Source organism: Drosophila albomicans, chromosome 2L (genome assembly GCF_009650485.2).
Source record: "Drosophila albomicans strain 15112-1751.03 chromosome 2L, ASM965048v2, whole genome shotgun sequence".
Lineage (NCBI taxonomy): Eukaryota > Metazoa > Arthropoda > Insecta > Diptera > Drosophilidae > Drosophila > Drosophila albomicans.
In genome coordinates this window covers 26,554,666-26,578,662 of record NC_047628.2, presented here as the reverse complement: position 1 = coordinate 26,578,662, position 23,997 = coordinate 26,554,666, and the positions used below count along the sequence as shown (strand labels likewise).

General features: G+C 34.0%; 2 protein-coding genes across 12 annotated transcripts in view; one reads left to right on the top strand and one right to left on the bottom strand.

The window, feature by feature from the left end:
- Positions 1-14,738, bottom strand: part of LOC117563904 (leucine-rich repeat and calponin homology domain-containing protein) — a 34,917-nt gene extending 20,179 nt beyond the window's left edge. For 2 of the 3 annotated variants that reach the window (XM_034242467.2, XM_034242465.2), the window contains exon 1: positions 14,084-14,738. In XM_034242467.2, coding sequence (XP_034098358.1) covers positions 14,084-14,351 — 268 coding nt within the window. In that variant the 5' untranslated portion in view covers positions 14,352-14,738. The remainder of the gene's footprint in view (positions 1-14,083) is intronic. The other variant, XM_034242466.2, reaches the window with a different exon arrangement.
- Positions 14,739-16,129: 1,391 nt separating this feature from the next.
- Positions 16,130-23,997, top strand: part of LOC117566023 (restin homolog) — a 34,599-nt gene continuing 26,731 nt past the window's right edge. For 2 of the 9 annotated variants that reach the window (XM_034245459.2, XM_034245458.2), the window contains exon 1: positions 16,177-16,522. In XM_034245459.2, the coding sequence (XP_034101350.1) occupies positions 16,234-16,522 (289 nt within the window). In that variant the 5' untranslated portion in view covers positions 16,177-16,233. Of the gene's footprint in view, positions 16,523-21,512; positions 21,710-23,997 lie in introns of those variants that run through there. The other 7 variants (XM_034245451.2, XM_034245452.2, XM_034245455.2 and 4 more) reach the window with 7 other exon arrangements.

Sequence of the window (23,997 nt, the reverse complement as noted above, 5' to 3'; positions counted from 1 at the left end):
AATTTCAAAATTTTTCAAATTTTTTTGACTTTTTCAGACTGCCCATTCGCTATTTTCGTTTGCCCACCCTTTAGAATTTCAAAATTTTGCTTAATTTAAAAAATTTTCATACTTTTTTGATTTCAGCCTATGGCCCATACAAATTCATCGTTTGCCCAACTTTCAAAGTCTCAAATTTTTGCCAAATTTCAAAATTTTTAAAATTTTTTTGACTTTTTCAGACTGCCCATTCGCTATTTTTGTTTGCCCACCCTTTAGAATTTCAAAATTTTGCTTAATTTAAAAAATTTTCATACTTTTTTGATTTTCAGCCTATGGCCCATACAAATTCATCGTTTGCCCAACTTTCAAAGTCTCAAATTTTTGCCAAATTTCAAAATTTTTCAAATTTTTTTGACTTTTTCAGACTGCCCATTCGCTATTTTCGTTTGCCCACCCTTTAGAATTTCAAAATTTTGCCGAATTCCAAAAATTTTCATACTTTTTTGATTTCAGCCTATGGCCCATACAAATTCATCGTTTACCCAATTTTCAAAGTCTCAAATTTTTGCCAAATTTCAAAATTTTTCAAATTTTTTTGACTTTTTCAGACTGCCTATTCGCTATTTTCGTTTGCCCACCCTTTAGAATTTCAAAATTTTGCTTAATTTAAAAAATTTTCATACTTTTTTGATTTCAGCCTATGGCCCATACAAATTCATCGTTTGCCCAACTTTCAAAGTCTCAAATTTTTGACAAATTTCAAAATTTTTCAAATTTTTTTGACTTTTTCAGACTGCCCAATCATTATTTTCGATTGCCCACCCTTTAGTTTTTAAAATTTATGCATAATTCCAAAAATGCTCATACTTTTTCCGTTTGCCCATTTTGTATGTTATTTATTTTATGACTATTAGTATAATTTTTCTTGAAATTCTATAAACTACTAAAGCCTTCAAGCCCATAACAGAATATATAAATATTTTCTGTCTTTATAAGGTCATAAAACAGGTGTGTCCTTTTTTATTCTTAAAAGTTTTGGGTTTTTCTCATTCACTACCTTTTGGTGGAATTCATTCAAAAGGGGTGACGCAATATCACGATACATGTAGTAGGTATTGCTAAATTGTCCAAAAATAGTGGATTTTCCCTTACGAGATTTTCCCAAGAGAGTCAAAAATGCATAAAACAGGTAGATGTCATAAAAATGGGATTTTCATTTTTTGCCACTCGTAAATACCTTGGGTATTCTGCATATTGGTCAATAAAGTTATTACCAAGGGTCTTTGCGGTTTTTTGGCCCACGCCTACTTTACCTGCAGGTACATCCGCATATAATAAAACCATAAAAAATGTATGCACTTGTTGCTTAACAGAGGTATCATTTTATCTCATTGACAATCCTTTCGTTAGTTCGATTTGTGCGTTACGTGTGATCGGTTGTCTCGTCAGCAGAAATAATAATATTAAAAGTGTTAATCCGTAATTTTCATTACGAATATAATTAAAAAACCTTGCGTGTTGTGAATCCTTTCGTTACTTCGTGTAGTGCGTTACGTGTGATCGTTTGTCTCGTCAGCAGAAATAATTTTAAAAGTGTTAATCCGTAATTTTCATTACGAATATAATTTAAAATCCTTGAGTGTTGTGAATTAATTTTATAAAGTGTCTCAAGATATCTCTTAATTCTCTGAGTTAAAAGTGTTGTGTTAAGTGTTATTTTTAATCCAGCTGGTAAGATTTAAATTATTCATTTTAATTATCAATTCAATGCTAATCGCGGTTCTTAACGTATACGTGTCATAGAAAAATACTGAAAAGATGCCAACTATTCCTCAACTTAATACCTCAGAAGTGGTGGATGCCCTCTGCTTCTTCAATATTTTTGTTAATGAGGCCGGTAGTCTCAAGCCTAGGAGCGACAAAGTGTGGAAAGAAGTTAGTCAACGTTTGGGCGGTATGATAAGTCCAGCCACTTTAAATTTCAACGTCAGGGTAAATCGAAACAACATTTTGACTGCCGTAAAGGAACGATGTGGTATTGTGGATAACCCGGCCAATTTTACAATGAATACAATGAATACTACGATTCTCGAAGAGGATTCGGAGTACAATATTGTGGAATCTAAGAAAAATGGACCTTTGCCAATTTTGTATTTTTCCTTGGAATTGGACGATGACGTGTGGGGGTCGATTGCTCCCAGTAAAAAGAAGAGTGAATCGAAAAAAGGCTTGCGATCTGCAAATTATTTACAAGAAAACTGGACTGATGTCATAGCAAGATCGTTATACCAAAAGGTTCCCCTTCCGTGTGCATTTAATTTCAAAAGGCAAAAATTTCAAGCAAGGAAGAAAGTATCTGGCTGCGCATTGAGGGATACTGGAATGAGTGCCATTCGATTTTAAAAGGACATTGTCTCGTGGAACCTGAGCCCCATTGTGGCATTGGAATATCTGTTACCGTTCCAGATACACGTGGCATACCACATCACCAAAAACGACGATGCACGGGATCTAGACGAATCGAAATTGGCAACGAGTTGATGTACAAAAAAGCTGCATTATGGAGAAAGGAAGCCACAAAGGATATGAAGGAAAACGACCCGGAGCCTAGTTACATTCCAAAGTTGTCGACCTTGAGAAAGCTACGTGAAGAGGCAATGAACAGAGATCTTGGAATAAGTACTGACCATGACCCAATTTCATCCTTGTACCTTAAAAAGTATGATGGTGAATTGGCGGGATATATCTTGGATATTGGATTGGATGAATTTTACTGCATTTACTGTACGGGCGCTCAAATGAAGATCTATCTTTCCCAAGTTAAGAAGATCAGGAAAATTTCAGTGGACGCAACTGGATCTGTTGTCTTGCCAATCGTGAAACCGAATGGAGAAACAAGCTACGTATTTTTATACCAGATTGTGATGAAAGGTGATGATGGCATTCTTCCTATATTTCAGATGATTTCGGCGAAACATGATACGGCCAGCATTCAGTTCTGGCTCAGCCGATTTATAACCAAATCTGGATATTTTCCCCTGGAGATTGCTTGTGATTTTTCGCTAGCGCTGCTAAATGCCATAAGCTTGAGCTTTAATGAGTGCCGCCTCACCACATACCTTTCGATGTGCTTTAAATCCATAACGACGAAGGATTCTGTACTGCCACGATGCTTCATTCGTCTTGACATCGCTCACCTTATAAAAATGATGTGTCGGAAAAATGTTTTTAAAGGGAAACTAGCCAGCGTGAAGGATTTTTATATTAGATGCATTGGAGTTGCTACGACATGCGAAACTAAGGAAAGTTTCGCACAGATGCTTAAATCTATGATGATTGTCGCAATGAGCGAATCGTCGGGACAAATGGAAACTGGAGAATATTTGATAAGTCAGAAAGAGGAGAATTATTTGCTGAAAAAAATTGCAACGTTTACTGCCCCAGATTGTGAGGATCCTGTTGAAAGTCCTGAATGCCAGGAAAAAGAATCGGACGAAATCGAGGAGGACATACAGGATTTCATAAACGGAATTAGAAGATCTGCAGAAAACGAAGCTGAACTATGCAAATCAACGAACTATAGACCAAACCCTTATTTTCTTCCAGAATTTATAGATCCAGTTTTGAAGTTGGCGCGATATTTCATTTTGTGGACAAATGTACTAAAAAAACCATTCGGCTCGGCTTACGATGTTGGATCTTCGGCATTAGTGGAAGCCTATTTCAAAGACCTTAAAAAATCGGACATGAGTAAGTTTAATCGACCAGTACGAGCGGATAAATTTGTGGTGCAGCATATTCGATGCATCGAAGCGGTCTGCAAGCTGGAGCATGCAGCGATTAAACGAAAAACCAATAAAGTTCCTGGTTTTCTCAAGCGAGGAGAAAAAACAATTGTGGAACAGCAATCAGAAAATAGAGTGGAACATCTTATGGAAGAAGAAAACTGGAAAGTAAAAAACAAAATCGTTCAAAATTATCAATTGGATTTCGATGATAATTATGATGATAATGAGAAAATCCACCTGGCTGATCCACCACTGACATATCAGGACCACAAGACCGCTTGCATAGAAGTGCCGGATGATGAAAAACTTACCACAAAGGATGTAGACGTCTCACGTTTAAAGAAAAAGGCTAGAGGAAAATATTTAAAAAAATGTCCGAACATTCAGATGATTCACAATCGACCCCACAGAAGGAAAAAGGATGAAATATTGCAAAATGGCGGCGTCGTGGGACCATTGTTGATTGGTAAGCAATTAATCCAATTTAAGAACACGTGTCCTTTTGATTCATTTGCAGAAATTTTAAGCACGGCATACATCGACAACATGTATTACAAGGAACATTTGGACCAGTACTACTCAGACAACTTAACAGTGTCGCTTATAAAAAAATATGCAGTCGAAGGAATTTCCAAGAATCTTTACAATGAAAGAGGACTCATATTAATCAGTTTGTTTGAAGAGGAAGACTGCATTGTTCGTTGCCATGCCAATATTGGAACGTTTATTGGACAAATAATGAGCGGAATTCCGAGCTATGACAGACGAGGGAACCACAACCATTGCGCACAAAGAATATCTTCGCGGGAACGGATAGAACTTCTAGATGGAACAAAAGTCATCAATCTCGGAGTTTACGACGCATTGGTAAGTTCTATAAATGATTTTTTTGAAACCAAAAATTTTCTTTGTAGGCATTGCAATACACAAGGACAAATGGAAACGTCTCCAGGGCTCCATATCATTATCGATACGGAGTTTGTGTTGGATACCCAGTTCCATAAAAAATTCCCTTCAGGCCTCTTGGGGACGGCAACATTGCAACAGTTGCCGACCGAAATTATGATTGGGAACACTAAATACATTTTGAGCGGCGCAATAGAATACGTGGCATCGGTGTCTTCAACTGGAATCGGTCATTATATTGGCTACTGCCGTAGAATTACAGGCTGCTGGGAAATTCACAACGATTTATGTAAGCAATGGCACAAATTTTCGGCTTTGCATACAAAAATGAAAATCCATATTGTGATATATACACGGACTGCATAGATATAATTCGTAATTCTGTACTCTATCTTATGAATAAATTTTTTAATATTTTTAATCTACCTGTTTTATGATTTTATGGCCTCGTTAAGTATTTTAACATAATTTAAGGGTAAATCCACAATTTTTAAGAAAATTTGAAATACCTTTTACCTGTATCCTGATATTAAGGCACACATTTTTGAAACACCCTTTTGAATGAATTCCACCAAAAGGTAGTGAATGAGAAAAACCCAAAACTTTTAAGAATAAAAAAGGACACACCTGTTTTATGACCTCATAAAGACAGAAAATATTTATATATTCTGTTATGGGCTTGAAGGCTTTAGTAGTTTATGGAATTTCAAGAAAAATTATACTAATAGTCATAAAATAAATAACATACAAAATGGGCAAACGGAAAAAGTATGAACATTTTTGGAATTATGCATAAATTTTAAAAACCAAAGAGTGGGCAATCGAAAATAGTGATTGGGCAGTCTGAAAAAGTCAAAAAAATTTGAAAAATTTTGAAATTTGGCAAAAATTTGAGACTTTGAAAATTGGGTAAACGATGAATTTGTATGGGCCATAGGCTGAAATCAAAAAAGTATGAAAATTTTTGGAATTCGGCAAAATTTCGAAATTCTAAAGGGTGGGCAAACGAAAATAGCGAATGGGCAGTCTGAAAAAGTCAAAAAAAATTTTGAAATTTGGCAGTCTGAAAAAAAAAATTTGAAAAATTTTGAAATTTGGCAAAAATTTGAGACTTTGAAAATTGGGCAAACGATGAATTTGTATGGGCCATAGGCTGAAATCAAAAAAGTATGAAAATTTTTGGAATTCGGCAAAATTTCGAAATTCTAAAGGGTGGGCAAACGAAAATAGCGAATGGGCAGTCTGAAAAAGTCAAAAAAATTTGAAAAATTTTGAAATTTGGCAAAAATTTGAGACTTTGAAAGTTGGGCAAACGATGAATTTGTATGGGCCATAGGCTGAAATCAAAAAAGTATGAAAATTTTTTAAATTAAGCAAAATTTTGAAATTCTAAAGGGTGGGCAAACAAAAATAGCGAATGGGCAGTCTGAAAAAGTCAAAAAAATTTGAAAAATTTTGAAATTTGGCAAAAATTTGAGACTTTGAAAATTGGGCAAACGATGAATTTGTATGGGCCATAGGCTGAAATCAAAAAGTATGAAAATTTTTTTAAATTAAGCAAAATTTTGAAATTCTAAAGGGTGGGCAAACGAAAATAGCGAATGGGCAGTCTGAAAAAGTCAAAAAAATTTGAAAAATTTTGAAATTTGGCAAAAATTTGAGACTTTGAAAATTGGGCAAACGATGAATTTGTATGGGCCATAGGCTGAAATCAAAAAAGTATGAAAATTTTTTAAATTCGGCAAAATTTTGAAATTCTAAAGGGTGGGCAAACGAAAATAAAAAATGGGCAGTCTGAAAAAGTCAAACGAAAAAAAATTTGAAAAATTTTGAAATTTGGCAAAAATTTGAGACTTTGAAAGTTGGGCAAACGATGAATTTGTATGGGCCATAGGCTGAAATCAAAAAAGTATGAAAATTTTTTAAATTAAGCAAAATTTTGAAATTCTAAAGGGTGGGCAAACGAAAATAGCGAATGGGCAGTCTGAAAAAGTCAAAAAAATTTGAAAAATTTTGAAATTTGGCAAAAATTTGAGACTTTGAAAATTGGGTAAACGATGAATTTGTATGGGCCATAGGCTGAAATCAAAAAAGTATGAAAATTTTTGGAATTCGGCAAAATTTTGAAATTCTAAAGGGTGGGCAAACGAAAATAGCGAATGGGCAGTCTGAAAAAGTCAAAAAAATTTGAAAAATTTTGAAATTTGGCAAAAATTTGAGACTTTGAAAGTTGGGCAAACGATGAATTTGTATGGGCCATAGGCTGAAATCAAAAAAGTATGTATGAAAATTTTGAAATTTTTAAATTGAAAAAGTCAAAAAAATTTGAAAAATTTTGAAATTCAAAAATTTGAGACTTTGAAAATTGGGCAAACGATGAATTTGTATGGGCCATAGGGAAATCAAAAAAGTGAAAATTTTTTAAATTAAGCAAAATTTTGAAATTCAAAGGGTGGGCAAAAATAGCGAATGGGCAGACTGAAAAAGTCAAAAAAATTTGAAAAATTTTGAAATTTGGCAAAAATTTGAGACTTTGAAAATTGGGTAAACGATGAATTTGTATGGGCCATAGGCTGAAATCAAAAAAGTATGAAAATTTTTGAAATTCGGCAAAATTTCGAAATTCTAAAGGGTGGGCAAACGAAAATAGCGAATGGGCAGTCTGAAAAAGTCAAAAAAATTTGAAAAATTTTGAAATTTGGCAAAAATTTGAGACTTTGAAAATTGGGTAAACGATGAATTTGTATGGGCCATAGGCTGAAATCAAAAAAGTATGAAAATTTTTGGAATTCGGCAAAATTTCGAAATTCTAAAGGGTGGGCAAACGAAAATAGCGAATGGGCAGTCTGAAAAAGTCAAAAAAATTTGAAAAATTTTGAAATTTGGCAAAAATTTGAGACTTTGAAAGTTGGGCAAACGATGAATTTGTATGGGCCATAGGCTGAAATCAAAAAAGTATGAAAATTTTTTAAATTAAGCAAAATTTTGAAATTCTAAAGGGTGGGCAAACAAAAATAGCGAATGGGCAGTCTGAAAAAGTCAAAAAAATTTGAAAAATTTTGAAATTTGGCAAAAATTTGAGACTTTGAAAATTGGGTAAACGATGAATTTGTATGGGCCATAGGCTGAAATCAAAAAAGTATGAAAATTTTTGGAATTCGGCAAAATTTCGAAATTCTAAAGGGTGGGCAAACGAAAATAGCGAATGGGCAGTCTGAAAAAGTCAAAAAAATTTGAAAAATTTTGAAATTTGGCAAAAATTTGAGACTTTGAAAGTTGGGCAAACGATGAATTTGTATGGGCCATAGGCTGAAAATCAAAAAAGTATGAAAATTTTTTAAATTAAGCAAAATTTTGAAATTCTAAAGGGTGGGCAAACAAAAATAGCGAATGGGCAGTCTGAAAAAGTCAAAAAAATTTTAAAAATTTTGAAATTTGGCAAAAATTTGAGACTTTGAAAGTTGGGCAAACGATGAATTTGTATGGGCCATAGGCTGAAATCAAAAAAGTATGAAAATTTTTTAAATTAAGCAAAATTTTGAAATTCTAAAGGGTGGGCAAACGAAAATAGCAAATGGGCAGTCTGAAAAAGTCAAAAAAATTTGAAAAATTTTGAAATTTGGCAAAAATTTGAGACTTTGAAAGTTGGGCAAACGATGAATTTGTATGGGCCATAGGCTGAAATCAAAAAAGTATGAAAATTTTTTAAATTAAGCAAAATTTTGAAATTCTAAAGGGTGGGCAAACAAAAATAGCGAATGGGCAGACTGAAAAAGTCAAAAAAATTTGAAAAATTTTGAAATTTGGCAAAAATTTGAGACTTTGAAAATTGGGTAAACGATGAATTTGTATGGGCCATAGGCTGAAATCAAAAAAGTATGAAAATTTTTGAAATTCGGCAAAATTTCGAAATTCTAAAGGGTGGGCAAACGAAAATAGCGAATGGGCAGTCTGAAAAAGTCAAAAAAATTTGAAAAATTTTGAAATTTGGCAAAAATTTGAGACTTTGAAAATTGGGTAAACGATGAATTTGTATGGGCCATAGGCTGAAATCAAAAAAGTATGAAAATTTTTGGAATTCGGCAAAATTTCGAAATTCTAAAGGGTGGGCAAACGAAAATAGCGAATGGGCAGTCTGAAAAAGTCAAAAAAATTTGAAAAATTTTGAAATTTGGCAAAAATTTGAGACTTTGAAAGTTGGGCAAACGATGAATTTGTATGGGCCATAGGCTGAAATCAAAAAAGTATGAAAATTTTTTAAATTAAGCAAAATTTTGAAATTCTAAAGGGTGGGCAAACAAAAATAGCGAATGGGCAGTCTGAAAAAGTCAAAAAAATTTGAAAAATTTTGAAATTTGGCAAAAATTTGAGACTTTGAAAATTGGGCAAACGATGAATTTGTATGGGCCATAGGCTGAAATCAAAAAAGTATGAAAATTTTTGAAATTCGGCAAAATTTCGAAATTCTAAAGGGTGGGCAAACGAAAATAGCGAATGGGCAGTCTGAAAAAGTCAAAAAAATTTGAAAAATTTTGAAATTTGGCAAAAATTTGAGACTTTGAAAATTGGGTAAACGATGAATTTGTATGGGCCATAGGCTGAAATCAAAAAAGTATGAAAATTTTTGGAATTCGGCAAAATTTCGAAATTCTAAAGGGTGGGCAAACGAAAATAGCGAATGGGCAGTCTGAAAAAGTCAAAAAAATTTGAAAAATTTTGAAATTTGGCAAAAATTTGAGACTTTGAAAATTGGGCAAACGATGAATTTGTATGGGCCATAGGCTGAAATCAAAAAAGTATGAAAATTTTTTAAATTAGGCAAAATTTTGAAATTCTAAAGGGTGGGCAAACGAAAATAGCGAATGGGCAGTCTGAAAAAGTCAAAAAAATTTGAAAAATTTTGAAATTTGGCAAAAATTTGAGACTTTGAAAATTGGGTAAACGATGAATTTGTATGGGCCATAGGCTGAAATCAAAAAAGTATGAAAATTTTTGAAATTCGGCAAAATTTTGAAATTCTAAAGGGTGGGCAAACGAAAATAGCGAATGGGCAGTCTGAAAAAGTCAAAAAAATTTGAAAAATTTTGAAATTTGGCAAAAATTTGAGACTTTGAAAATTGGGTAAACGATGAATTTGTATGGGCCATAGGCTGAAATCAAAAAAGTATGAAAATTTTTTAAATTCGGCAAAATTTTGAAATTCTAAAGGGTGGGCAAACGAAAATAGCGAATGGGCAGTCTGAAAAAGTCAAAAAAATTTGAAAAATTTTGAAATTTGGCAAAAATTTGAGACTTTGAAAATTGGGCAAACGATGAATTTGTATGGGCCATAGGCTAAAATCAAAAAAGTATGAAAATTTTTAAATTCGGCAAAATTTTGAAATTCTAAAGGGTGGGCAAACGAAAATAGCAAATGGGCAGTCTGAAAAAGTCAAAAAAATTTGAAAAATTTTGAAATTTGGCAAAAATTTGAGACTTTGAAAATTGGGCAAACGATGAATTTGTATGGGCCATAGGCTGAAATCAAAAAAGTATGAAAATTTTTGGAATTCGGCAAAATTTTGAAATTCTAAAGGGTGGGCAAACGAAAATAGCAAATGGGCAGTCTGAAAAAGTCAAAAAAATTTGAAAAATTTTGAAATTTGGCAAAAATTTGAGACTTTGAAAATTGGGTAAACGATGAATTTGTATGGGCCATAGGCTGAAATCAAAAAAGTATGAAAATTTTTTAAATAAAGCAAAATTTTGAAATTCTAAAGGGTGGGCAAACGAAAATAGCGAATGGGCAGTCTGAAAAAGTCAAAAAAATTTGAAAAATTTTGAAATTTGGCAAAAATTTGAGACTTTGAAAATTGGGCAAACGATGAATTTGTATGGGCCATAGGCTGAAATCAAAAAAGTATGAAAATTTTTTAAATAAAGCAAAATTTTGAAATTCTAAAGGGTGGGCAAACGAAAATAGCGAATGGGCAGTCTGAAAAAGTCAAAAAAATTTGAAAAATTTTGAAATTTGGCAAAAATTTGAGACTTTGAAAATTGGGCAAACGATGAATTTGTATGGGCCATAGGCTGAAATCAAAAAAGTATGAAAATTTTTGGAATTCGGCAAAATTTTGAAATTCTAAAGGGTGGGCAAACGAAAATAGCGAATGGGCAGTCTGAAAAAGTCAAAAAAATTTGAAAAATTTTGAAATTTGGCAAAAATTTGAGACTTTGAAAATTGGGTAAACGATGAATTTGTATGGGCCATAGGCTGAAATCAAAAAAGTATGAAAATTTTTTAAATAAAGCAAAATTTTGAAATTCTAAAGGGTGGGCAAACGAAAATAGCGAATGGGCAGTCTGAAAAAGTCAAAAATTTGAAAAATTTTTTGAAATTTGGCAAAAATTTGAGACTTTGAAAATTGGGCAAACGATGAATTTGTATGGGCCATAGGCTGAAATCAAAAAAGTATGAAAATTTTTGGAATTCGGCAAAATTTCGAAATTCTAAAGGGTGGGCAAACGAAAATAGCGAATGGGCAGTCTGAAAAAGTCAAAAAAATTTGAAAAATTTTGAAATTTGGCAAAAATTTGAGACTTTGAAAATTGGGCAAACGATGAATTTGTATGGGCCATAGGCTGAAATCAAAAAAGTATGAAAATTTTTGGAATTCGGCAAAATTTTGAAATTCTAAAGGGTGGGCAAACGAAAATAGCGAATGGGCAGTCTGAAAAAGTAAAAAAAATTTGAAAAATTTTGAAATTTGGCAAAAATTTGAGACTTTGAAAATTGGGCAAACGATGAATTTGTATGGGCCATAGGCTGAAATCAAAAAAGTATGAAAATTTTTGAAATTCGGCAAAATTTTGAAATTCTAAAGGGTGGGCAAACGAAAATAGCGAATGGGCAGTCTGAAAAAGTCAAAAAAATTTGAAAAATTTTGAAATTTGGCAAAAATTTGAGACTTTGAAAATTGGGTAAACGATGAATTTGTATGGGCCATAGGCTGAAATCAAAAAAGTATGAAAATTTTTGAAATTCGGCAAAATTTCGAAATTCTAAAGGGTGGGCAAACGAAAATAGCGAATGGGCAGTCTGAAAAAGTCAAAAAAATTTGAAAAATTTTGAAATTTGGCAAAAATTTGAGACTTTGAAAATTGGGTAAACGATGAATTTGTATGGGCCATAGGCTGAAATCAAAAAAGTATGAAAATTTTTGTAATTCGGCAAAATTTTGAAATTCTAAAGGGTGGGCAAACGAAAATAGCAAATGGGCAGTCTGAAAAAGTAAAAAAAATTTGAAAAATTTTGAAATTTGGCAAAAATTTGAGACTTTGAAAATTGGGCAAACGATGAATTTGTATGGGCTTTCAAAAAAGTTGAAAACCTTCAAAATTTTCAAAATTTTGAAATTCTGAGATATGGGCAGACTTGAAAACACTTGAGGCTACCGTTGTGGCTTTAGTTTTCATAATTTCGAGGTGTGGGCGATCGAATTTGAGTCATTCATTCCGAAAAAATGTCAAAATTTTTCAAAATTCAAAATTTCGAAAACGAAAAATTTTTTCGAAAAACTAAAAGATGGGCAAACATGGGCAAACGATTTTAAAGCGATTTCCGCAAAAAAATTTTGAAAAAAAAAATTTTTGAATTTTCGAAAAAAAAAAAAAATTTTTCATAATTTCGAAACTAAGGGTGGGCAAAAAAAAATTTTTCCTGGGCAAACATGGGCAAACGATTTAAAGCAATGGGCACCAATTTTTTTTTGAATATCTCAAATCACTGGACCCAGCTTCTCTGAGCTCAGTCACGCCTAAATTCATACAAATATTTTAGTCATATCCAAATATGGCATCTTAATGATGTGCTGTGCTCTTCACACCAACAACCAAATCAAAAAGGGGGCAACTCGTTTAATTGCTAATTAGTCACGCCTTCACAAACAGCTCTTTGAGCTCTCTTCTTCAACGTTGATGACTCAATTGAAGTGCTGCTAAAACGCATTGAACCACAAACAAAACTTAATTGGGAAAATGCCGGAAGCAAACAGTAAACAAAAAAAAGCAACAACAAAAAAAAGAACGAAATGTGGGGGAGGCGCTAAAAAGAATCTCGAGAAAATAAGTCACGATTTCAGCTTCGCATAGCAAATTGATTTCGAGAGCCACTGTGGCTCAACTTTCTCACGAACTCTTTGTGAAACAGGACCAACAAAAAGCAATAATTCTATAATAGAAAACTAGCAAAGAAATAAAGCATAAAGAGAACTAGAAAAAGTAACGATAAAATACAAGTAATTTGCATTCCTTAGCTAAATAATCCTTATCAGTTTTTATTATACGCCACAAGTAAATTGTTTATAGAGAAAAAACCATTGAAGTTTCCGCATAAATATGATTAATTCTTGAATTTTAATATACATATTTTCAAGTTAAAGTTTTTATTTCAATTCCTTGAACAATTAATAGATTAGGAACGTAAAGAATTTTAATTTTATTGAAGAAACCAACAAAAAAAATTGATTTTCTGATTTCTTTTGTTTAGTTGAAATTCAATTCTTATTTATACATATTTTTATGATTTTCTTATTATTTTTTTTTAAATCATACATTTCGATAATTTGTAATATACATAAATACATTTTCATAATCCATAATCTGATTTCTAAAAAAAAGAATAACAGCTTAAAAAGGAAATGGGAGCAAAAGGTAGGCTGAACACACAGCTGAAAATCGATGCGGCACGTCTATTAAAACAGATGCTTCATTCAGCAGGGTGGTTAACTGTGGGGTGTGTGTGTGGGTGATAAATTATACGTGTGAGTCTGTCTGTGTGTGTGTCTCTCTTGCTGTGTGTGTGTGTAGAGTGCATTTTTCGGGCACAACAAAAACGAAAGTTGGCTGAACTTGAAACACGCCACACACACACACAGACACAGTGAAAACGCAGACCAAAAACCCACCCAAAAAAAAAGGAGCGAAGAAAGAAAAAAACAACAACAGCAGACGAAATAGTGCAAACTGCAAAAATGGCAAAAGCGAAACGGAAAACAGCTGCAATAATTATTGCTGTCCTTGGCATATGCCAAAGGGAGTCAAGCATAGAGCGAGCAAGATGCAGCTAGCCACACAGCAAGTGCGTGCGAACGCAATAAACGGTAATAACTCGACTCACACGCAGCCGGCTAAAAAGGGAGAGCCGCCTGTGCCTGCTGCTCAGTGAGAGTGAGTGAGAGAGAGCGCAGCAGTGAGCATGCACATGCGGCTGGGCTGCTGCAAATTATTGATTATTTTATTTTTTGGTACAAAGAAAGACAAAAGGAGAAATTCAAATTATGCTGGACGACAGCCGCGCCCACAGCTGTCCCAAGTGTGACCAGAGCAGGGGCAGCAGAAGAGTGGTAGATTAATTAGCATACACGCACCTGCAATGACGGTATCCGTTAAACTGAATTTGCTGCCCATTTTGGGAAAGTCCTTCAGCTTGCGATTGGTCAGTATAAGTTCGCCGCTGAAATGCGCTTCCTCCAGGATGCGCTCCAGCGAGCGCGTCAGCTGCGAATGCCCCAGCATGGGTGATGAGCCGGCCATCGAGGCGGGTGAGTTGGTGGAAACCGTCAGGCCACCGCCGCTGCCGGCGCCTCCGCCACCAATGCTGGCTATCTGTAGGCGTTTATACACCATGGCTGCCATGCTGGTGTATGTCCGTGTGTCTGCTTAAGTGTGTATGTGTGTAGGTGTGGGCGTGGTAGCAGCGACGCTGGCGGTAGCGCGTCACGCACACAAACAAACAAACAAACAGACCACAACAAAACAACAAGCCAACGGCTTTTTTGAGCTCTCACAGACGTGCGAGACGCGTTAAAGTTGTTGGCATTTTCCCAACTGAACAGAGCTCTAAAAACTCATTGATAACGATAGATTGATTTCCAAGAATTGGATTTTCCTGTGCGGCTTCTTTCTTCGCTGCTCACACACACACACACGCGAGCGCGCTCATACAGAAACACAAAACACCAAAAAGCGAGCGGAGTGTAGCACCAAAAACGCAAACGCACGGCACGAAATCAAAAAAAATACTAACTGCTCGTAGCAACTGAGTGACCAGCTAGACATTGTAGCAAAACGCCAAGCATTTTACTAGGTATTTTTCTATGGTATTTTGTATAACAGCTGTTTTCTTTATTTTAAAACTTATTTCGTTAATTTAAAATTTAAAAAATTACTAATACATTTTATTTTGCTTTTCTTTTCAGCATAAACAGGTAAGTTTTTGTTTGCATTTTTAATTAAGAACTTGGTAAAGAAATCATGAAGCTATTCATTGATTGACGAATATTTGTAGTTTACTCAACTAGCTCCCTTAGTAAACTTTCTGGTATTAAAAGCTAGCATTCGGGTTTTTTTTTTTAAATATATATAAGTAACATTTCATAAAAGTTGTCAAGTATCCTAAGAGTTTTCGTTTAACAAGATATTTGTTATTATTGTTACCAAAAAGTCTGCTATTCAAAGGTTGCGGCATTCTAATGTTTTTTTTTCGAAAATGTACCCATCCCTAACAATGTGTAACCAGCCCTTGAACAAGAACACAGTGGTATATTTGGTATATTTTTCGACCTTAGGCATTTTTAGCCAATGACGTTTGCGGTCTTCACCCTAACCAGTGCAACAACAACAAAAAATTCCAACGCAGGCAACAATAAAAAAATTTCATAGTAAATCGAAAATTGTTTAAATTAATTTAAACGCGTTTTTCAATTCGTTTTCGTAACACTCTCGGTACGCAGTAGTGCAGTATTTCGCACTCACGTCGCCTAAACAACGACAGCAGCAGTAGCGTTGTCGACGCGTTCGAAACTGTGTCAAGCAAACGGACTGCATACAACAACAACCACCAATAAAAAAAAAAACGAGAAACGTTCTGCTCCCAATACGCTCGGTGTGCATTCGTGTGATCTTACAACAACAATCATTAGATTCAATAAATGGCCATTTAGTGATTTAGTGCGCGTTTGTGTGTGTGTGCGAGTTTTGTGGCTGTGTAAAATATGCATAAATAATTAATTCAAGGCGTCCCAACGCTGCCAGCATCAGTTCCGCATTTTTCAAATTATATCTTTAAAGCGCGGTCACACCGAAAACCAATCAAAACCAAAATCGACAACAACAACAACAGCGGTGGCCAAGCAGCGGTTATTGTTTGTTTTTTTCAAGCTGCAGAAAATAAGAGAGAAGAAAAAGAGCTCGCAATCAGCTGTTTGTTGTGTGTGCGCAAGCCGTCGCGAGTGCGAATGAGATAGCCTGTGTACGCGCCAAAACGTCAATTGGCTGCACAGTGTGTCTATGTGCGACGAAAATTCAACGAAAAATTACCAAAAAATATAATTACTTTATTTAAATAGACGACGTTTTGAAAGGTAAGTGATCAGCATTCAAATTACTTATATTTGTCTTATTTATTTTGCCAGTTGCAAAAAAAAAATTCCAAAATTTTTCTATCGCTTTACGTTTTTAATACGCGTGTGTTATAAAAAGTGTTATACAAAATACAAAAAAAAGTTAAAGTGCAAAAATGAGTGAAACAGCAGCAAATGAAGCAGGCGGCGATGCTGCCACAGTTCCAGCAACTCCAGTTGCAGCTGGGAAAGCTGCAACGGAAGCGGATACGGAACCTGGAACAGCATCGAAAATACCCAAAGGACCAAATCGCTCCAATATTCCTACACCGGCAGCATCAGTGACGGGTATACCCGTCATCAAGCAAAGGCCGCCCTCCAATTTTGGATCCAGCAATTCAATATCGAAAATCGGGCGGCCTTGTTGTACACACACAACACCCAAGTCAGGCCCTCCACCCAGAGGTGAGTTCACACTTTCAATTATTTCAACTTACTTAAACACGTGATAAACGCAGATGGTGAAGGATAATATTTTAAGGTTAAGGGGTTGAAGTGTGTAATAATGTGGCGTGAGAAATTGAAAAAAAGGGATGAACTAGTTTTTGGTCCTGAAGTTGTAGAGAGACCGTATTCTGCATTTCGGTATACTATGTCGATCTTTTATACTATTAATACTAAAAGTCCCAAACTTATTAAATGTACTTAAGTTTTGTAAATCTTATTGTCAATCAGGTTTTGTACAATTAGATTACAATACTGAATTCTTTTTCTTATTGTCAACCTATTTAGTACTCTCATAACTATTTTAGACTGCTTTTATCTGCTATTAATACTAGATTATTATGATCGTCCCTTGTAAATCTTATTGTCGAATCACATTTTTCATAGTGGATTATTTTTCTTATTGACGAATTATTATATATCTATTTTAAACTATCTTTCATTTCATACTAAATATCTATTTTAAAATATCTAACCTTTAGTACTAAATTTCATATTTTGAAAACCATAAATACTGCTATTACTAAATTTGATAGCCTCACTTAAATATTATTATTATCCACTTCACGGAGTTAGAATTGGATTCCACTATTTATTTTCATTCGATCTTAAGGGTGCAAAGTTTGCCCATCTCTAAAAACTCATGCTCAGTCACTAGTTGCCCATAATTCCGGTTTCAGCTAGCCCAAGTGCTGTTAGTCTGGTTTTAGCTATAACACCCACTAGACGACAGCTGCAAATGCAACGATCTAATCCGAACGATGACGCACCCACACTTTTTTAGCGCCAATTGTTTTCTCCCCTTTCATAAAGCAAATGCCACTCACACAATTGCCAAGTAAATTGGACTTCAATGAACTTGCAGTTATAAAAAAAAGTGCAAACAAAAAGAGACTGTAATGCAAATTGCAATTATAAAGAAATAACAAAATGAAATCAGGAGGCACGTCAACTTCATTTCAATTGAAAAGTTGACCAACAGCAATTGGCACTTCAACTGTTTTATTTGTAAACAAATGAATCCGCTCATTTACCCATTAAATCTCACAGCAGACGATGATAAGCAAACAAATAAACACAAATTTCAATTGTTTACCTCTCTTGCCAGACGGCTTGTCTCTTCGTCTGTTTTCTGTTTGATTGTCTGACAGTTGAGAGCAATTATCGCCGCCCACGCAGCTTGCTTAACTCATCATGATTGCAGAGTAGAGTTCAATTCATTGCGGCCAATTAAATAATGCGGCTACCAATTTAATTAAGCCATGCTCCACATGGAGGCGTCTACAGACACATTTCATTCACGTAATTGTGCCAAACCGCAGCTCCATATACGATCGTCGTACGTACATTGATCGACCTAATAGCCCATATATATTCACGCGTAGTTTTTTATTTATGTTAGTCGATCAATCCCCTCTCGCGTCGTCTTCCATTACACCTCGTTCCATTCAATTGATATTTCATTGCAACCGCAAAGCGCAAAAGCGTTTCCAATTCCAAAAGCTCTCCCTCTCTAATCCCAAAAATGCAACGGAGATTTTGAGAGTGAATTTAAGATACTCTTTAAAGATAAAGATTTAGAATAGCATTACAATAATACAGAATATAGAATAAAAATACAAAATTAGAACTAAAAGGTTACTTAAGAATCGTTTTGTATTTCTAAAAATTAATTGACAATCAGTTGAGCAACAAATTAATATTTCATTTTTAAAATTAATTATTTTACTTTTAAGGAGATGCAATTTTTATTTATTTAAGATTCTCGTAAGCTTCGTTTATTCTGCGTATCTACAACGATCATGATTTATGATTATTTCTCAGAATTGATTGATGAATTCATTAGACAATTATAGCGAATGTAATTGAGAAAAAGTTGTAGAATATTCAATTGAGATGGCTGAAAATACTCTTTGATTGAGTATTTCAAATAATTGAAGTGATTGCATTGAAGAATTTATTCTAGGTGTGAAGAAAGTTCTTAACAAATTGCAGCGTGAACTTGATAAATAGTTATGTTAAAATTCTAAAGATTCTTCAAAGTTTCGTGATCCACATAGAAATGTGTGAAGTATCTTTTGGGGGGAAATATTTTGACACACATTCTCGTCGCATCTAGTCGCAATAAATCGTAGACTTTCTAATGAAGTGATCGCCGCGCACTGTGTTCAGCACACAAAAAAGGGCATATAAATGCCACTTTGAAGTGAAACACTTGCGTGTACCTGTCATTTATCTCTCATCGCACTCAATGTCAAACCCGAGCAGTCGAGCCAGACTATACGATCACCGATCTTCAATCACCGCACAGTGGCGCACATCATTTACCCGCGTTTGCTACAGCGGAGATGGGGAAACTGGGGACTAAGTCTGCTTATAAAATGTAGCACTCATAATTGAATTTGTGTTCTGTATTCTGTATTCTATATTATGGCTGTCAGGCGAGGCGATGATGACACACAAGTTGTTGTAGTTGTTGCTTTTATTTTTGTCAAGTTTTTGCACTGCGCATTTGACAACAGCGATAGAGATAGAGAGAGATAGAGAGAGCGAGGTGACATGTTCATGACTTCTCGCCGTTTCATCTCTCTCACTTACTTTCTAGCCTGAGCCGCTCGTGGATGAGCTTATGTCATTTTATTGATCTTGATCGGAAACGAGCGTGCTCTCAAACATTATAAATGTGCAAAATGTGTGTGCCACACAAACACACACATACACTAAAAACTGAAAGCTCATTTGTCTTGGGCTTAAGATGAGATCTCTGTAAGCCTCTAATGGGTGGATACATCCGTGATTCGCTTACAACTTCAGCTGATGTTGACCTTTAATGAGACTTTCATGATTCGCATTACTCATTGCAGCATTTATTTATAGTAGTAATTGTTTATAGCGAATAAATCGCTTACTATATGTTCCGTAGATCCCTTTCTTTAGAATCTGGCAAACGGCAACATTCACTTTTTGCCTTGCTGGCCGCGCTAAAGTGCTAAAAAGCCAAACGCAATTCAGTTTCTCAACTTCAGCCTCAGACGATGGCATTATATAGGCGCCATGATCGTCAATCAGTGCACGCACCCATTTGGAATGGTCAAAGAGTTGAGGGAGTGATAGACTCAGAGATACTCACAATTTCTTTCGATTATTAATAGAAACTATAATAAAGAGCCTTTCATATTTTTGCAAAGTTTAATGGAGAAAAAAGAACTTTTCATTTGTAATCCAAAATGAATTTTAATAAGCTCAAAATATACGATCGTCATATAAATTTATTTGGCATTTAAGTATTATTTTGTATATTAATAAACTATATTATTGTCCACCGAGATATTCTGTGATACACTTAGAGATACTTACAATATCTTTGCAATGTTTTCTTGGATAAATATACACTTTACACTTAGCTTTATTTATATTTAAGTCTTTAGAATATTTAATTTACTTTGGGTATTTTAAAAGTAATTTAAATTTTTCTTTCGCTTTAAGTTATTCTATGTGCATAGCAACATTTTCAAATGAGCTTCAATTGGTATTATCATCACTTTGAATCAGTGTCTATAATATATGTTTTTCTTTACTCAATTAGTTTGTTGATTGAAGCAAAGAAACCATAGGCAAACCATAGAACATAATAGTATAAGATTGTTTGAAGATATTATAGCTGAAAAACGAATGTTAATTAAAAAGCAATTGTTATGTTCTAAAGAAAGTGAAAGTTGAAGATACTTGACTTTGGCGATACGATTTGTACATCAATGCTGTATTATTCTTAAAATATAAAAAATAATATACTTTAAGAATAATACCACATTGATGTACAAATTTTTGAAAATATATTCCAGAGTATCACCAAAGTCAAGTATCTTGAAATTTCACTTTCTTTAGAACAAAACAATTGCTTTTTAATTAACTTTCGTTTTTCAGCTACAAAAATACTGAAATATACCGAGGGCCATATTTAGTATATCGTCCAATCGCTTTTATCTCTTAGTCTCTGAGATCTAGGTCATATGGATAGACGGACATGGCTATAAGGGTAGCGGGTATAAAAAGTATTTCCAATAATAGATGAACAAATTCTTAACAGTATTAGTATTTATTTATACTATATATTCAGCTTATTACACCGATCTTTGTTGCCCTTTTGCTGGGTATACAAAAAAAAACGTATTGTGTGGCAACCCTAGCAGAGCTTTGCCCTGCCATAAAGAGACGATCAGCGCTCCGCTTTTGTTTGCGAAAATTATTAAAGTACGCGTCCGTGTAACGAGCAAAATAAAAAAAAAATATATAAGTTTACGGTTTTTCGTGTCGACGTTTATTCAATAAAAACAACGTTGCTCCACACACACAGCGAGAGAGAGAGAGAGAGAGACGGATTACACTGTGCTACAAAGCTTGGTTCGAAAGCGCTCTCTCGCTTTTACGCTCTTTGTTTACTCTCTCTGGCCATGATACAATTATAGAAGGTAGTGCCGTCGGAAAAAGCTGTCCGACTTTAAACATAACAATGAGTGCGAGTGAAAGAGTCTCAGCACAGCAGTGTGAGCGAGACGAGAATGAAATGCGCATTAACCCTTAGACGATGATATTAATATTTACATATTTTGAAGCTAATATTAATGTCTTTTTGACATATTTCTAAAATGTATGTTGATTATGAATAATATTAACAATATATATGAGAATTCTCTAATTCTCGAAATGTTTTAATTCTATCCGTATCTACGGCATACATTGCAAAATGTCATTTTGCATAAGGGTTAATTGCGCTAAAAAATTCGTCCGCAGACCACCTCTTGCGTCGAAATACGAATGCGTACTGACGGTAGCTTTTTCCGACGGCACTACCTTCTATAATTGTATCATGTCTCTGGCTGCTTGCTCTCTCTCTCTCTCTCGCAAAGCTCGTCGAGCAATCGCTGCTCTTGGCAAGTTTTGCAAAACTTTGGCTTTTCAGTAACTTCAACGACTTTTCGCGAGACGGACGCGTTTCATTTGGCATCAGCTCGATAGATGCGGGCAACAGATCTGGCGAGCACTGGCTCCAACTGAACGATACGGCTATATACTTCCATATAGTGAATACGCAACAACTGCAAATTAACAACAAAAATTTAACAATTTCAATCGCAACAATTTCAAAAGGTGAATTTCTTGATAAGCGTGAAAGACAAGCGAAATACAAAATGCAAAAAACACAAAAAACAATAAATAACATAGACTCTGAAAGTAAAAGTTGTGGCCCTTTTGGACCAAGTTATTATCATTTGTTGTTGTCCCTCAATGTTGCCCTAAATGGGATATGCGAAACTCTGTGCTCTCTAACTTGTGCTGTGAATTTGTCTTGTTGACGTCGCCGCCGGTTTGCTCTAAAGATACTTTACAACTTCGAAAATCGATCGCTGTGTTTTGTATCTTGTATCTTGCATCTGTTTCGGTTGATTTGCCATAGCCTTCTGACCTTGACGTGTTAATTCTTTAACAGCAGCTGTCTTCATACTCCACTTTTATATTTTTAAACAATATGTTTAAATATTTTTGTGTATTTCACAAAGTTGTCTAAAGTTTTAAAATAGTACTCAACGTTTTAATTTTTTTTTTTTTATTGCATTAGTGATAAGATAATTGTGAATGGGCAACACTTAGTTACTGTTTCCGTTATCTATAATCAATTTTTGTGAGCAATATTTATGTTATCTGTTGGCAAGCACAGATTTAGGCTTGGCACAGTTCTCAAGGGAAAAAAGTTTCCATTTTAATTATCATTTATTTATTTCAAATTGAAGGTTATTCCCTGAAGCTATCGATAGTTTGTTTTCCCCGCTTCTAAAGTATGAGCTGGCATTCTGTGTTGATTAATTTTAACCCTGACTTTAACTATTTTTATCGTTAATTGCGAGTTGTTAGATTGCCAACACGTTTCTCTGACTTTTATGACCACTTCAGAATTGCTTTTGCTAATCGCAGTGATTACAATTAGTTAGTTATTTATGTCTTAAGTCTTTTCTATACATTGGCTAAATAGGCCAACTAAATGAATAGCAGCTGTCTCCAGTTTGTCTCGAGCATTGACAATCATCCAAGTTAATAATAATAATAATCGTCGTATTTGATTTTGGCCACAATATCTAACCTTAGTTAGCTCAGCGAATAAAATTCAAAACTACAACAAAGTTGTCGCCGCATCTCAAGTAAAAGCGCAACAACAATAACAATAACGTCAACACGAGCCGGATTTTTTTCCTCTCGCTGTATTGAAATTTGCGGTTTACCGCTAATTAGGTATAAAAATGTATTATTGTTTATTTATCTTTTGACTGCATCAAAATAGACACGAAATGCAAAAGGTTGAAAGCGCAAAATCAGTAAAAAACAGTAGTGAAAATCTGCTAACAATGACAGATACCCTATATCAAAATTGGAGTGCAATAAATATTAATAAATTTCGAAAAGGAATTTATTAATTTATTGACTTTTAATTGGTTTTAAATTTAGCAAATTTGCTGGCTAATTATTACGTGGCAAATTTAATCAAAAATAAGTATGAATAAAAGCAAAACAGTGCGGTATTAGTTTTAAAATATACCAAATTAATATACCGAAAAATACTAAAAATATACCAAGGTTTATATATGGTATATTGATACAGTAGCTATAATATGTATATAAAGTGAAAAATATACCAGATTATCAACCAAAGATATTTTAAAGTAATTGTTGAAAAATAAGTTTCAAAGTACTTATTGGAATTTGTTTATTTATACAGCATAATTTGGCAAATTCAATACAAAGAATAAGCTACAAAATAGTCTAAATAAGTGTGGGTTAAACAAGTTATTAATTACCGAGTGAAATTCGTTTATTTATTGAGCATAAATTGATTTGAAATTTAACAGATTTACTGGTTAATAATAATGGGCAAGTAATGTAAATAATTGTAAAAAAAGAAGTCGTTAATTACTGATTGGAATTTGTTTATTTCTTCAACATTAATTAGCAAATTCAATACAAAGAAATAACTTAGAATTAGTCTAAAAAATTGTAGAAAAAACAAGTTAATAATTATCGAATTGATTTCAAATTTAGCAGATTTACGGGCTAATAATTGCACTCACATTCAATGCAAGAAATAGCTTTAAAGTAATCGAAATAATTGTACAAAAAAATCAAGTAATTAATGACCACAAATATATGTTAGACAGCTGATAAGTTTATATAGTTTTTTAGTTGCAAATTTGCTTTGTAATTGCACAAAACTAGGTTAAACAAAAAAACATAAAAATTGTAGAAAAGTCATATTATTAATTACCAAGAAAATTAATGAAAGAATCAGCATGAAACTATTCCCTGGACAGCTGACATGCATATATGGTTTTTTAGCTGCAAAAAAGATCTCAATAATTGAAGAAAAATCAAGTTATTAATTGCCAAGA